We start from the raw sequence: 16,425 nt of genomic DNA, 5'->3' as shown, positions 1-16,425 counted from the left end.
GCGTTTTCCCCTTGAAAGGAATGTTAAGTAGCTTGTTCTTGGAAGACGCATCAGCCGACCAAGATTTCAACCAAAGCGCTCTGCGCGCCACAATAGCAAACCCAGAATTCTTAGCCGCTAACCTAGCCAATTGCAAAGTGGCGTCTAGGGTGAAAGAATTAGCCAATTTGAGAGCATTGATTCTGTCCATAATCTCCTCATAAGGAGGAGAATCACTATCGACCGCCTTTATCAGCTCATCGAACCAGAAACATGCGGCTGTAGCGACAGGGACAATGCATGAAATTGGTTGTAGAAGGTAACCCTGCTGAACAAACATCTTTTTAAGCAAACCTTCTAATTTTTTATCCATAGGATCTTTGAAAGCACAACTATCCTCTATGGGTATAGTGGTGCGTTTGTTTAAAGTGGAAACCGCTCCCTCGACCTTGGGGACTGTCTGCCATAAGTCCTTTCTGGGGTCGACCATAGGAAACAATTTTTTAAATATGGGGGGAGGGACGAAAGGAATACCGGGCCTTTCCCATTCTTTATTAACAATGTCCGCCACCCGCTTGGGTATAGGAAAAGCTTCTGGGAGCCCCGGCACCTCTAGGAACTTGTCCATTTTACATAGTTTCTCTGGGATGACCAACTTGTCACAATCATCCAGAGTGGATAATACCTCCTTAAGCAGAATGCGGAGATGTTCCAACTTAAATTTAAATGCAATCACATCAGGTTCAGCTAGTTGAGAAATGTTCCCTGAATCAGTAATTTCTCCCTCAGACAAAACCTCCCTGGCCCCATCAGACTGGGTTAGGGGCCCTTCAGAAATATTATTATCAGCGTCGTCATGCTCTTCAGTATCTAAAACAGAGCAGTCGCGCTTACGCTGATAAGTGTTCATTTTGGCTAAAATGTTTTTGACAGAATTATCCATTACAGCCGTTAATTGTTGCATAGTAAGGAGTATTGGCGCGCTAGATGTACTAGGGGCCTCCTGAGTGGGCAAGACTCGTGTAGACGAAGGAGGGAATGATGCAGTACCATGCTTACTCCCCTCACTTGAGGAATCATCTTGGGCATCATTGTCATTGTCACATAAATCACATTTATTTAAATGAATAGGAATTCTGGCTTCCCCACATTCAGAACACAGTCTATCTGGTAGTTCAGACATGTTAAACAGGCATAAACTTGATAACAAAGTACAAAAAACGTTTTAAAATAAAACCGTTACTGTCACTTTAAATTTTAAACTGAACACACTTTATTACTGCAAATGCGAAAAAACATGAAGGAATTGTTCAAAATTCACCAAATTTTCACCACAGTGTCTTAAAGCCTTAAAAGTATTGCACACCAAATTTGGAAGCTTTAACCCTTAAAATAACGGAACCGGAGCCGTTTTGAACTTTAACCCCTTTACAGTCCCTGGTATCTGCTTTGCTGAGACCCAACCAAGCCCCAAGGGGAATACGATACCAAATGACGCCTTCAGAAAGTCTTTTCTAAGTATCAGAGCTCCTCTCACATGCGACTGCATGCCATGCCTCTCAAAAACAAGTGCGCAACACCGGCGCGAAAATGAGGCTCTGCCTATGCTTTGGGAAAGCCCCTAAAGAATAAGGTGTCTAAAACAGTGCCTGACGATATTATTATATCAAAATACCCAGATAAAATGATTCCTCAAGGCTAAATATGTGTTAATAATCAATCGATTTAGCCCAGAAAAAGTCTACAGTCTTAATAAGCCCTTTTTGAAGCCCTTATTTACGATCGTAATAAACATGGCTTACCGGATCCCATAGGGAAAATGACAGCTTCCAGCATTACATCGTCTTGTTAGAATGTGTCATACCTCAAGCAGCAAGAGACTGCTCACTGTTCCCCCAACTGAAGTTAATTGCTCTCAACAGTCCTGTGTGGAACAGCCATGGATTTTAGTGACGGTTGCTAAAATCATTTTCCTCATACAAACAGAAATCTTCATCTCTTTTCTGTTTCTGAGTAAATAGTACATACCAGCACTATTTCAAAATAACAAACTCTTGATTGAATAATAAAAACTACAGTTAAACACTAAAAAACTCTAAGCCATCTCCGTGGAGATGTTGCCTGTACAACGGCAAAGAGAATGACTGGGGTAGGCGGAGCCTAGGAGGGATCATGTGACCAGCTTTGCTGGGCTCTTTGCCATTTCCTGTTGGGGAAGAGAATATCCCACAAGTAAGGATGACGCCGTGGACCGGACACACCTATGTTGGAGAAATGTTTGTTAATGATTTCAGTGAGAAACCTAAAATTTGGAAAAATTTTACTTTTTTTTTTTATTTGATCGCATTTGGCGGTGAAATGGTGGCATGAAATATACCAAAATGGGCCTAGATCAATACTTTGGGATGTCTTCTAAAAAAATATATATACATGTCAAGGGATATTCAGGGATTCCTGAAAGATATCAGTGTTCCAATGTAACTAGCGCTAATTTTGAAAAAAAGTGGTTTGGAAATAGCAAAGTGCTACTTATATTTATGGCCCTATAACTTGCAAAAAAAGCAAAGAACATGTAAACATTGGGTATTTATAAACTCTGGACAAAATTTAGAAACTATTTAGCATGGGTGTTTTTTGGTGGTTGTAGATGTGTAACAGATTTTGGGGGTCAAAGTTAGAAAAAGTGTGTTTTTTTCCATTTTTTCCTCATATTTTATAATTTTTTTTATAGTAAATTATAAGATATGATGAAAATAATGGTATCTTTAGAAAGTCCATTTAATGGCGAGAAAAACGGTATATAATATGTGTGGGTACAGTAAATGAGTAAGAGGGAAATTACAGCTAAACACGAACACCGCAAAAATGTAAAAATAGCCTTGGTCCCAAACGGACAGAAAATGGAAAAGTGCTGTGGTCATTAAGGGGTTAAAGGGACACTGTACCCAAAATTTTTCTTTCGTAATTCAGATTGAGCATGAAATTTTAAGCAATTTTCTAATTTACTCCTATTATCAAATTTTCTTCATTCTCTTGGTATCTTCATTTGAAATGCAAGAATGTAAGTTTAGATGCCGGCTCATTTTTGGTGAACAACCTGGGTTGTCCTTGTCCACCAATAAAAAAGTGCTGTCCAGAGTACTGAAACCAAAAAAAAGCTTAGATGCCTTCTTTTTCAAATAATGATAGCAAGAGAATGAAGAAAAATTGATAATAGGAGTAAATTAGAAAGTTGCTTAAAATTGCATGCTCTTTCTGAATTACAAAAGAAAAAATTTGGGTACAGTGTCCCTTTAAGGGTCTGATATGGTTTAGTTTTGAGGTTCTGGGATTCATTGCATACCTCTGCATACTAAATGATCCCATGGCAGCATTGGTTTGTGATACCTTTGCTTATAGGCCTGGAAATCTGTCACTGCATAACAAAGGGAATACAAATATATATAAAATATACAGGAGAAAAAAGGGGGGGGGGGGTCTATAAAAGTAATATAGAAGCTCCACATATAGAACCATTTTTTTTTTAATTTTTAAAAAACCACCAAAAAGCTTGTACATTTTTTTGAAGGTTGTAAAATAAGTAATTGTAAAATCTATAATTATCCATTGAATTCAGAATGTGCTGTCATTAATGCAGGATAGATTTAGGCTCGGAGCAGCCTGCTCACGAGCGCTAGATGAATGAAGAATTGTTCCTCTGCAGCAAACAAAATTCATCCATGGAACAAAATAACTACAATCAAAACGAACATTTTCTATTAGAGACACAGATACCTTAAAAATGATTTAAGCAAAAACGTCACAGGATTCTTTGCAATGTCAAAATTAAACAAGGCAATGGGTGCTTCAATACCAGTCAGTACAAGATAAGTCATTGGGCAATAACCCTGTGCAGTAAATTCAACTAGAATGGCACTTTAATGAAAGCATTGCCAGTGTCTGACATGGGAGCCCTTAACGCGTCATCAGACTTTAAATAAAAAAAATAATAATATATATATGTACAGAAAAAATAAAATAAAATCAAGTTTCTTCATTTTTATATGCAGACATTACTCTTACATGTAATGACAGAATGTGTTCCATAAACTAAAATACAGTGTCTTTATACGGATTGATGTTATAGATTAAATTGAAAGCATTATTTTGTGACAAATGATTCCCAAATATATATAGCAAATCTGTGTTTTATTCTTTTGTTGCTCATGTGGACAGGACTTAACGTGCGGTATAGTGTGTATCTCAGGATTATAACCACCTGTATGTTTTTTTTACATTAAATTCCTTTTCCTAAGAGAGCGTCGTAATTACCCATCAGGCAATAGAAGCCTTTGGGAGTCTGAAAAATGACAATGTATGTAATGAGAAAAAAATATATATATTTATAAAACTTTGTTATTCTAGGTAGATAATCATATTTTCACAAAACCATCAGCCTGCTCTAAATGTATGTCCATTTCGTCCTGTACTGTTTCGTAACAGTGAATTTTCCTGATGAACCATATAGGCGGACTTTAAGGTAGAGAAAAACTGTAGTTCAAACATCAATGCATAGTTATCACTTACAGACTCAAGCTTATTAGGACAGATATATTAACAGCCATTTTGCTTATTGGTGTGTAGAGAAGAGAAATTCTAGGGTCGTTCCCAACTCCAGATGAACTTCCCAATAGATGCATGCAGGTAACAGTAGCACAAGTCTCGTACGACCACTTCTTGATTATCCTCCTTTAATCCTTTAAGGTTGTAGCATTCCACAGAAGTACAAGTCATCTGCTGCATTCATTAAAAATGCCTTACCAGCTTGTTTTAAAAGGCTGTAATCCATATTACCAAAAAAAAAAAAAAAAGAAAAAAAAAAAAAAAAAGGAGTGCAAAAATGTATTTCAATAAAATAAAAAAGTAAACAGACCAGTCTTAAATTGTCAAGATTTTTCCAGGGCAATAGTCCTTATTCCCACCCTCCCACTTTCTAAACTACCTTCCATTCATACCCATCCCAGGGTTCAATGTTCAAGGCTTATTTTCTGGTGAGCAGCCCAGCCTAAAATGATTGCAGGTGTTCTGCATTCTAATTTCAGTCTACGTATCACCCCATTCTGTAGGGCATTGGTGAAACCTGGCAGCACTTTGAAGGTCTACTTTTGTCCAGCCATTCTTGACTAGTTGGCACCAGAGGGTAAATCCAGAGTCACAAGGTGCATGTTTAAGCAACAAAAGTCTTCCCTACCAAAACCAACCCCCATTGTCAATTTTTTTCAATTTAGCCACACAGATATATTTTTCAGAGGTCATAAGGCCACAATTACGCAGTGGTGTTTGAGCTTGCAGGGCAGAACTCCTTTGTTTAGCTGATAAAACTCAACAAGTTGAATTAGATCTGTGAATTTGGTATTACCGTCATCAAGGCTAAAAAATATCTGGCCATCTTCTTCACACTGTAGAAAGAAAATGAGTAAAAAAAATTAAATGTATATATCCTACACTAATTCTTGTCATTATATATAAGCACAAAGGTGTAGAACAAAATACATTGGCAAGAATTATGCACATTTTCTTTTCCTAAAAATAAAAGTTTTATAAAAATGGTGTATATAATTACAAAAATAAAATTAAATACTGAATATGAAGGAAATTGATTTGTTTACAACTCAAGACAGGTTTTATTTTTTTAATCCATATAAAACTTTAAAGAGAGATTAATATGATAGAAACCTTCAAATATATTAACACCTTGGTTATGAAGGCCAACACATTGCCATTCTTTTCAGTCAATACATAGCTGTCTTGAGTGCGGAGGATAATAATTAGCTTGACTATTCCTCATTTGACTATTGTGTATGAAAGAATGATAAGGGAACTTTGATCCCCCTTATTCTTCCACTATATATGGATTATGATGTAATCACACAAAGACTTTATTTTCAGCATTGCGTCTGGGGAGGCACGTTCTGGAGCCACCATCTTATCCCCATAGAACCTAAAAAGGTCATGAGTTCCACATTAAAAAAAGAAGTCTCCCCTTTCACCTGCAATCCTCTAGCAAAACACAGGGATCACATAAACCACCCCCCCCAATAAAAAAAACAACAACCTATTCTGAGGGGGAGGGGTTCCAGAGCAGAACACCGCTTGTGAATTGAAAGAACAGACTCCCCTCTTTCACATTAAGTATGTACTTGTCTTCCTAGGAACACCTACATCACAAAATTCTTAGTGGTAAAGTTATACAGGGGGAAGAGGCTATTATGCAGCTGCTACCTCTCATTAACTTACAGGTGATAAAATCCCTCATTTGATAAAGGACATTTTACAGTTTTCAGAGAGGGGAAACATGCCACAGGGGTGTTTTTAAAAGGTTAAGAGGGCTATTTAAAACCCATAAAGATAAAAACATAAAATTATGCTTACCTTTCCTTCTGTAGGAGGAGAGTCCATGGCTTCTTTCCTTACTTGTGGGAAAAACTGAACCTAGCCACCAGGAGGAGGCAAAGACACCCCAGCCAAAGGCTTAAATACCTCCTCCACTCCCCTCATCCCCCAGACATTCTGCTGTGGGAACAAGGAACAGTAGGAGAAATATCAGGATATAAATGGTGCCAGAAGAACAAAACAAAAATTTAAGTCCACCCAATGGAGAAAAATGGGCGGGGCAGTTGACTCTCCTCATTCAGAAGGAAAGGAAATGATCTGGTAAGCATAATTTATGTTTTCCATCTTAATATGCGGAGAGTCCACGGCTTCATTCCTTACTTGTGGGAAACATATACCCAAGCTCTAGAGGACACTGAATGAAACGGGAGGGTAAAAAAGGAGAGGCGGACCCTATTTGTACCCTCAAATTTGTAAAATTTTGAAAAGGTATATAAGGAGGACCAGGTAGCCGCCTTACAAATATGCTCCATAGAGGCCTCATTCTTGAAGGCCCAAGAGGAAGCCACTGCTCTAATTGAATGAGCCTTAATCCTCTGAAGAATGCTTATTTCCTGCTGTTTCATATGCTAAGCGAATAATGCTCCTCAACCAAAAAGATAAGAAAGTGGATGAGGCTTTCTGCCATTTACGCTTCCCAGAATAGACAACAAACAAAGAAGAAGAATGTCTAATCTCCTTAGTAGCTTGAAGATAGAACCACATCCAAATTATGAAGTAACCGCTCCTTCGAAGAAGGGTTAGGACACAAGGAAGGAACAACAATCTCCTGATTGATGTTGCGATCTGATACAACCTTAGGAAGAAAACCTAACCCAGTACGAAGAACATTCTTATCAGCATAGAATACTAGGTAAGGGGGCTCACATTGCAAGGCAGCTATCTCAGATACTCTGCGTGCCGACGCATTAGCCAGTAAAAAGAGAACCTTCCAAGATAGTAATTTAATGTCAAGGCTGTGCAAAGGCTCAAACGCCCTCTGCAAAACCTTAAGAACAAGATTTAAACTCCAAGGAGAAGCGCTAGATCGAAACACAGGCCTGATTCTAGTCAGAGCCCGAACAAAAGACTGGACGTCTGGAAGCTCAGCGAGCCTCTTGTGCAGTAAAACAGATAGGGCAGAAATCTGTCCCTTAAGGGAGCTAGCCGAAGGGCCATTCTCCAGACCATCCTGGAGAAAGGAAAGAATCCTGGAAACCCTGACCTTATGCCAGGGAAATCCACGCTCTTCACACCAGAATAAGTAGGTCCTCCACACCTTATGATAGATGCGACAAGTAACCAGCTAACGAGCTTGAACGAGAGTATCAATAACTCTCTCTGGCTAGGACTAAGCGTTCAATCTCTACGCAGTCAGCCTCAGAGAATCTAGATTTTGATGAAGAAAGGGACCTTCTTGAGAGAGACTTGTCCATAGTCACAATCTCCCAGGATGGTCTCAAGAAGGACGTCCCTTGGAATAGGTGATCTGGACAGAGCCACCAGGACAGCGATTCTCTTGACCGGCTGTCCAGAGAAATCTTTTGAGACAGATCTGAATGATTGCCTTTCCACTGTCTCAGCATGCACAGCTGAAGAGGTCTGAGATGGTATCGGCCACTGCAAGCAGAGCCCCTAGAACCTTCATAAAAACTATTGGAGCAGTAGCTAGCCCAAACGGAAGTGCAATAAACTGGAAGTGCTGGTCCAGGAACGCAAAACTTAGGAACTTGAAGTGTTCCTTGTGTATAGGAAAGTGAAGGTAGGCATCCTTCTGGTCTATCGTTGACATGAATTGTCCATTCTGGACTAAGGGAAGAATGGACCTTATTGTCTCCATATTGAACGAGGGGACAGCCAGGAATTTGTTTAAGCACTTTAGGTCCAGAATCAGATGAAAAGTATCCTCCTCCTTTGGAACCACAAAAAGGAAAATAGAGATTCAAGGCCGGATCGGGGGCCGCCCCTTCATGCCAACTTATACTTGACTGGCATCTTGTTCTGCTTGGATTTATTCCAGGACTGAGGTTTCCAAGTTCCTTTTGACTGCTCAGACTTCGTAGAGGGCTGCTGATGTTTGGATTTGTCCGAACAAAAGGAGTAAAAATTAGGACCTTGTCCTTTAGGTTTGTTCTTCTTATTCTGCGGTAAAAAGGCATCCTTGTCTCCAGTAACCGAGGGTATGATTGAGTCCAGGCCTGGACCAAAGATAATTTTACCCTTAAATGGAAGGGAAAGAAGTCTAGACTTCGAAGTCATGTCCGCAGGCCAAGACTTCACCCAAAGGGCCCTACGGGCTAGCACAGAAAAAGCCTTTGCTTTCAAGAAAATAATCTGCAAATTTGCATCACAAATAAAAGAATTAGATACCCTTAAGGCCTTAATTCTTTCCTGAATTGCAACGAGGGGACCTTCCACCTCGATCGATTCAGATAAGGAGTCGCACCAGTAGGTCGCCGCTCCAGCAAACGCAGCAACAGCCGCTGCCGGGTGAAACAAATACCCTGTATGTTGAAACATCTTTCTTAACAGAGTTTCCAGCTTCTTATCCATGGGCTCCTTAAAAGACAAACTATCCTCAAGAGGGATAGTAGTGCGCTTAGCAAGCGTGGAGATAGCGCCATCCACCTTAGGAACTGAACCAAACAACTCCAATTGAGAGTCCTGAACCGGGAATAATTTTTTAAAAGAAGGGGAAAAAGAAGAACCAAGTCTTTCCCATTTATTCTTAATAATGTTCACCATCTTTACGGTAACCGGGAAAGTCTGTGGTACAACCCTGTCCTCGTAGACCTTATCTAATTTAGGAATACAGGGTTCCTCAGGTAATTTGGGTTCTGGAAAAAAGTAGCCAACACTTCCTTTAGCAGAAAGCGTAAGTGTTCAATCCTAAATCTAAAGTCTGGTTCGTCCGCAGCTAGAGGTTTAGAGGCAGCAGATTCTAGAGTTGTGTTCAGCGGATAATCTAGTATCCGATAACTCCAATAAGCTAGTAGGTGACCCATGGGAAGGATAGCAATATTTAACCTTTCGCTTGCGCTTAGCAGGGCGAGGCAAAGCACTAAAGGCTGCAGGTACTGCCATCTGTAACTGTTCAGTAAAGTTTGGCGGTAAAAGGGCCCCTCCACATGGAGGATTAGGAGTGCTATGGGAAGCTGCATGTGCACTTTAACAATACATTTTTCCTGTGTATTTTTATAGGAATGGTTCATTGATTTGTTTTCAATGATTAAAAACAAAACAAAACTAATAGTGAACTTTTGTAATATATGTATCTCCTTCCTATACAAATATGCTGTATACATCTCACCATTTTTAGGGTAAAAAGTCATTCCACCAAAGAAATAGAAGTACTGGCGAGCATTCTTTAATATTGCCAGCCCAGAGAGCTTTAGATCATAGGGCCCTAGGAATACATATGCCTATTATATTTATTAAGGGATTAATTTACATTTGCGCTGTACCATTATGTGTTTTTCATGTGTAATATGATTTGTTGATTCCCCTCATGCTGGTTTCAGTATATTTAGATTTTGCACATTATATACAGGTCAGCAAGTGAGACACCCTATTTTCAGGGTAAAAAGTTGGCTTTATAGAATTCCATCAGGGAAACAGAAGCACTGGTGAGCATTCTTATAGAATCTCACCAGCCTAGAGAGCAACAGGGAATTGGCCGCTTAGTGTAGAGAGATGGCAGCTTGTGAAAACGTATATATATGATCATTTTGATACAATTTATTTTATGTTTAGCTAGGTTTGCTTCCATTATACCAAGTCAAATAAGCAAATTTAGAATTAGGTTTTAAAATTGTACAAAAAAAAAAAAAAAAAAAAATAGAAGATATTAACAGAGGCAGGATTGAGCTTTAGTATTTTATCTTACTGGGATGGTGCCCACAAAGATTGCAGCCACTTTTCATTCACTTGCACCTTTCATAGAAGAGACATTTCCTGCAGTATAATCACTCTGATCCTATCCATAAGGGCAGTCCAGTCCTGAAATACCAGGCAATTATCTTCTAAATGATTAGCATAGCTAACCCCAGACGTACGTTTTGGCCTGTATGAGCTTCATCAGTGGAGGTGCAGCAACATCCATCTGAGACACAGTGGGCTAGGGGACGTTTGGTTACCCCCCGCCATCACCTTTTGTTCAACAAAATCGTCAAGGGTCATTAAAAGTTTTAGCTCTAAAATTCTCTGTTTATGTTTATACATTTTATTTCTACTTATTTCCGCAGATATTGCAGAATGGTGCAAAGTGCAATAAATGTTTTTTTTTCTCTCCCAATTTTAAAGTTATTTATATTGAGCAAGATACAAAAAAAAAATCACATAGTGTAAGAAATTAGAGTAATTAAACTATCCCATTACCATACTTCCCTCATTGCTAGGGAGCTCCTCGTTCCCCCCTGATGGTTGATGTAAGCCACCGAGGTTATGTTGTTCGAGTGGAATCTAATAAACTGGGCCGAACCCAGAAGGAGCCAAGCCTTCAGAGCATTGAAGATCGTTCGAAGATCCAAGATATTGATCGGGAGGAGGGATTCCTCTAGAGTCCACAGGCCCTGTGCCTTCCTGGCACCCCAAACAGCTCCCCATCCTGATAGACTTGGGTCCGTAGTCGCAATCTCCCAGGATGGTCTCAAGAATGATGTCCCGTGGGACAGGTGATCTGGACAGAGCCACCAGGAGATTGATTCTCTCGACCGGTTGTCCAGAGAAATCTGTTGAGACAGATTCAAATGATCACCATTCCACTGTCTCAGCATGCACAGCTGAAATGGTCTGAGATGGAATCTGGCAAAAGGAATGATGATCATGCTGGACACCATGAGACCAATCACCTACATACACCGAGCCACAAAGGGCTTTAAGGAGGTCTGGAGGGCAAGACAAGCAGAAGTTAGCTTGTAATGTCTCTGGTCTGTAAGGAATATCCTCATGGATATGGAGTCTATTATAGTTCCCAGGAATTCCACCCTGGTACTGGGAATAAGAGAACTCTTTTCAAAGTTTATCTTCCACACATGAGATTGAAGAAGAAAAAGAAGAGATATCGAATGGTCTTCTGCCAGACGACAGGATGGTGCTTGAACAAGGATATCGTCCAAGTATGGAGCTACTGCTATACCTCTGGTTCTGGCCACTGCAAGCAGAGCCCCTAGAACCTTCGTAAAAATCTCTTGGAGCAGTAGCTAGACCAAACGGAAGTGCAATAAACTGGAAGTGCTGGTCCAGGAGTGCAAACCTTAGAAACTTGAAGTGTTCCTTGTGTATTGGAACGTGAAGGTAAACATCCTTCAGATCTATAGTGGTCATGAATTGTCCTTCCTAAACTAAGGGAAGGATGGACCTTATCGTCTCCATCTTGAATGAGGGGACAGATAGAAATTTGTTTAAGCACTTTAGGTCCAGAATCAGGCGAAAAATTCCCTCCTTATTAGGGACCACAAAAAAGTTTGAATAGTACCCCAGACCTCTTTCTGCAAGAGGTACTGGGAGAATGATTCCTAGGGAGGAGAGATCCCTCACGCACCCCAGAAAGGCTTCTCTCTTTTCTGGCCTTGAAGACAGGTTTGAGAGGAGGAATCTGCCCCTGGGTGGATGAGACTTGAAACCTATCTTGTATCCCTGAGCGATGGCCCCCAAGGACCCACAAGTCTTGCATGTCCCCAAACCAAGCGTCTAAAAAGAGCGACAGTCTGCCCCCGACAAGATCCAGAGCTGGATCGGGGGCCGCCCCTTCATGCTGACTTTGTCTCGGGGGGACTTCTTGCTATGCTTGTATTTATTTCAGGACTGATCCAGCTTCCAAGTCCCCTTGGATTGCTCGGGATTTATGGAGGACTGCTGATGTTGTGATTTATCCGAACGAAAATTAGGACCTTGTTTGTTCTTCTTATCCAGTGGTAAAAAGGCACATTTGCCTACAGTAACCGTGGAGATAATTAAGTCCAGGCCTGGACCAAATAGAATCTTTCCCTTAAATGGGAGGGAAAGAAGTCTTGACATAGAAGTCATGTAAACAGACCAGAACTTCAGCCAGAGTGCCCTACGGGCTTGAACAGAAAAACCTGAAGCCTTAGCATTCAGGCGAATAATTTGCATATTTGCATCACAAATAAAAGAATTAGCCACCCATAAGGCCTTAATTCTTTCCTGGATCACGTCGAGGGGACCCTCCACCTCGATCAACTCGGATAAGGAGTCGCACCAATAGGTAGCCGCTCCAGCAACCGCAGCAACAGCCGCTGCCAGTTGAAACAAATATCTCGTATATTGAAACATTTTTCTTAACAGAGTTTCTATCTTCTTATCCATGGGCTCTTCAAATGACGAACTATCCTCAAGCGGGATAGTAGTGCGTTTAGCAAGCGTGGAGATAGTGCCATCAACCTTGGGGATGGAACCCCACAACTACAATTGAGAGTCCGGGGCCAGGAAAAATTTCTTAAAGGAAGAAGGGGAAAAAGAACCAATCCTTTCCCATTCATTATTAAAGGGACATTGGACCCCAAAAATGTTTTGTGATTCAGATAGAGCATGCAATTTTAAGCAATTTTCTAATTTAATCATTTTATCAATTTTTCTTTGTTCTCTTGCTATCTTTATTTGAAAAAGAAGGCATCTAAGCTTTTTTTTTGGTTAAGAACTGGGAACAGCACTTTTTTAATTGGTGTATGATTTATCCACCAAATCAGCAAGAACAACCCAGGTTGTTCACCAAAAATCGGCCGGCATCTAAACTTACATTCTTGCATTTCAAATAAAGATACCAAGAGAATAAAGAAAATTTGATAATAGAAGTAAATTAGAAAGTTGCTTAAAATGTCATGTTCTATCTGAATCACGAAAGAAAAAAAAAAACAACACAATTTATGTAAGAACGTACCTGATAAATTCATTTCTTTCATATTGGCAAGAGTCCATGAGCTAGTGACGTATGGGATATACAATCCTACCAGGAGGGGCAAAGTTTCCCAAACCTCAAAATGCCTATAAATACACCCCTCACCACACCCACAATTCAGTTTAATAAATAGCCAAGTAGAGGGGTGACAAAGAAAGGAATAAAAAGCATCAAAATAAAGAATTTGGAAATAATTGTGCTTTATACAAAAATAACCACCACCATAAACAGGGTGGGCCTCATGGACTCTTGCCAATATGAAAGAAATTAATTTATCAGGTAAGTTATTACATAAATTATGTTTTCTTTCATGTAATTGGCAAGAGTTCATGAGCTAGTGACGTATGGGATAGTAATACCCAAGATGTGGAACTCCACAGAAGAGTCACTAGAGAGGGAGGGATAAAAATAATAACAGCCATTTTCCGCTGAAAAAATTAATCCTGAGATTCTCTTTTCTAGACAAGCATTAGCAATTTGTTGCTCTTCCATTTGGCCTAGCAACAGCTCCAAGAATCTTTTCAAAAGGTTCTAGGTGCCCTACTCTCTAATCAGAGAGCAGGGTATTGCAGTGTTTCCTTATTTGGACGATATCTTGGTACTAGCTCAGTCTTTACGTTATGGAGAATCTCACACGAATCAACTAGTGTTGTTTCTTCAAAAACATGGTTGGAGGATCAATTTACCAAAAAGTTTCTTGATTCCTCAGACAAGGGTCACCTTTTTAGGTTTCCAGATAGATTCAGTGTCCATGACTCTGTCTCTAACAGACAAGAGACGTTTGAAATTGGTTGCAGCCTGTAGGCACCTTCAGTCTCAGTCATTCCCTTCAGTGGCTATGTGCATGGAAGTTTTAGGCCTCATGACTGCAGCATCGGACACGATTCCTTTTGCTCGTTTTCACATGAGACCTCTCCAGCTTTGTATGCTGAATCAATGGTGCAGGGATTATACAAAGATATCACAGTTAATATCCTTAAATCCCAATGTTCGACACTCTCTGACGTGGTGGTTAAATCACCAGCGTTTAGTTCAAGGGGCTTCCTTTGTTCGGCCAACCTGGACTGTGATCACTACAGACGCAAGTCTTTCAGGTTGGGGAGCTGTTTGGGGATCTCTGACAGCACAAGGGGTTTGGAAATCTCAAGAGGCGAGATTACCAATCAATATTTTAGAACTCCGTGCAATTCTCAGAGCTCTTCAGTTTTGGCCTCTGTTGAATAGAGAACCGTTCATTTGCTTTCAGACAGACAATATCACAACTGTGGCATATGTCAATCATCAGGGTGGGACTCACAGTCCCCAAGCAATGAAAGAAGTATCTCTGATACTTGTTTGGGCGGAATCCAGCTCCTGTCTAATCTCTGCGGTGCATATCCCAGGTGTAGACAATTGGGAGGCGGATTATCTCAGCCGTCAGACTTTACATCCAGGGGAGTGGTCTCTCCATCCAGATGTATTTTCTCAGATTCTTCAGATGTGGGGTCTACCAGAGATAGATCTCATGGCCTCTCATCTAAACAAGAAACTTCCCAGATACCTGTCCAGGTCCAGGGATGTTCAGGCGGAAGCAGTGGATGCGCTGACACTTCCTTGGTGTTATCATCCTGCTTACATTTTTCCGCCTCTAGTTCTTCTTCCAAGAGTGATATCCAAAATCATCATGGAACAATCGTTTGTGTTGCTGGTGGCTCCAGCATGGCCACACAGGTTTTGGTATGCGGATCTTGTTCGGATGTCCAGTTGCCAACCTTGGCCACTTCCGTTAAGGCCGGACCTTCTGTCTCAAGGTCCGTTTTTCCATCAGAATCTCAAATCATTAAATTTGAAGGTATGGAAATTGAACGCTTAGTAGTAAGTCATAGAGGTTTCTCTGACTCAGTGATTAATACTATGTTACAAGCTCGTAAATCTGTCTCTAGAAAGATTTATTATCGAGTTTGGAAGACCTACATTTCCTGGTGTTCTCATAAATTCTCTTGGCATTCTTTTAGAATTCCTAGAATTTTACAGTTTCTTCAGGATGGTTTGGATAGAGGTTTGTCTGCAAGTTCCTTGAAGGGACAAATCTTTGCCCTTTCTGTTTTATTTCACAGAAAGATTGCTAAACTCCCTGATATTCACTGTTTTGTTCAGTTTGTATTAAGCCCGTCATTAAATCAATTTCTCCTCCTTGGCGTCTTAATTTGGTTTTGAAGGCGTTACAGGCTCCTCCATTTGAGCCTATGCATTCTTTGGACATTAAACTACTTTCTTGGAAAGTGTTGTTCCTTTTGGCTATCTCTTCTGCTAGAAGAGTTTCTGGGCTATCTGCTCTTTCTTGTGAATCTCCTTTTCTGATTTTTCATCAGGATAAGGCGGTTTTGCTGACTTCATTTAAATTTTTGCCTAAAGTTGTGAATTCTAACAACATTAGTAGGGAAATTGGTGTCCCTTCCTTGTGTCCTAATCCTAAGAATTCTTTGGAAAGATCCTTACATTCTTTGGATGTGGTAAGAGCTTTGAAATATTATGTTGAAGCTACTAAAATTTTCAGGAAGACTTCTAGTCTATTTGTTATATTTTCTGGTCCTAGGAAAGGTCAGAAGGCCGCTGCTATTTCCTTGGCTTCTTGGTTAAAGCTTTTGATTCATCCAGCTTATTTGGAGTCGGGTCAGGCCCCGCCTCAGAGAGTTACAGCTCATTCTACTAGATCACTCTCCACTTCGTGGGCTTTTAAGAATGAAGCTTCAGTTGATCAGATTTGCAAAGCAGCAACTTTGTCTTCTTTGCATACAATTACTAAATTCTACCATTTTAATGTATTTGCTTCTTCAGAAGCAGTTTTTGGTAGAAAAGCTCTTCAGGCAGCTGTTTCAGTTTGATTCTTCTGCTGATGTTTTAAGTTTTTCTTTTCATTATGAGAATAACTTATATTTTGGGTTGTGGATTATTTTTTCAGCGAGAAATGGCTGTTTATTTTTTATCCCTCCCTCTCTAGTGACTCTTGAGTGGAGTTCCACATCTTGGGTATTAATATCCCATACATCACTAGCTCATGGACTCTTGCCAATTACATGAAAGAAAACATAATTTATGTAAGAATTTATCTGATAAATTCATTTCTTTCATATTGGCAA

General features: G+C 40.1%; 1 protein-coding gene across 1 annotated transcript in view; it reads right to left on the bottom strand.

Moving 5' to 3' along the window:
* Nucleotides 1-3,486: 3,486 nt before the first annotated feature.
* The window catches only part of GRB10 (growth factor receptor bound protein 10), a 647,881-nt gene continuing 634,942 nt past the window's right edge, over nucleotides 3,487-16,425 (bottom strand). Inside the window, exon 15 of the mRNA XM_053714305.1 lies at nucleotides 3,487-5,417. Coding sequence (XP_053570280.1) covers nucleotides 5,271-5,417 — 147 coding nt within the window. The 3' untranslated portion in view covers nucleotides 3,487-5,270. The remainder of the gene's footprint in view (nucleotides 5,418-16,425) is intronic.

This window comes from Bombina bombina, chromosome 5 (assembly GCF_027579735.1).
Source record: "Bombina bombina isolate aBomBom1 chromosome 5, aBomBom1.pri, whole genome shotgun sequence".
Taxonomy (NCBI): Eukaryota; Metazoa; Chordata; class Amphibia; order Anura; family Bombinatoridae; genus Bombina; species Bombina bombina.
This window is presented reverse-complemented; position numbering and strand designations above follow the sequence as displayed.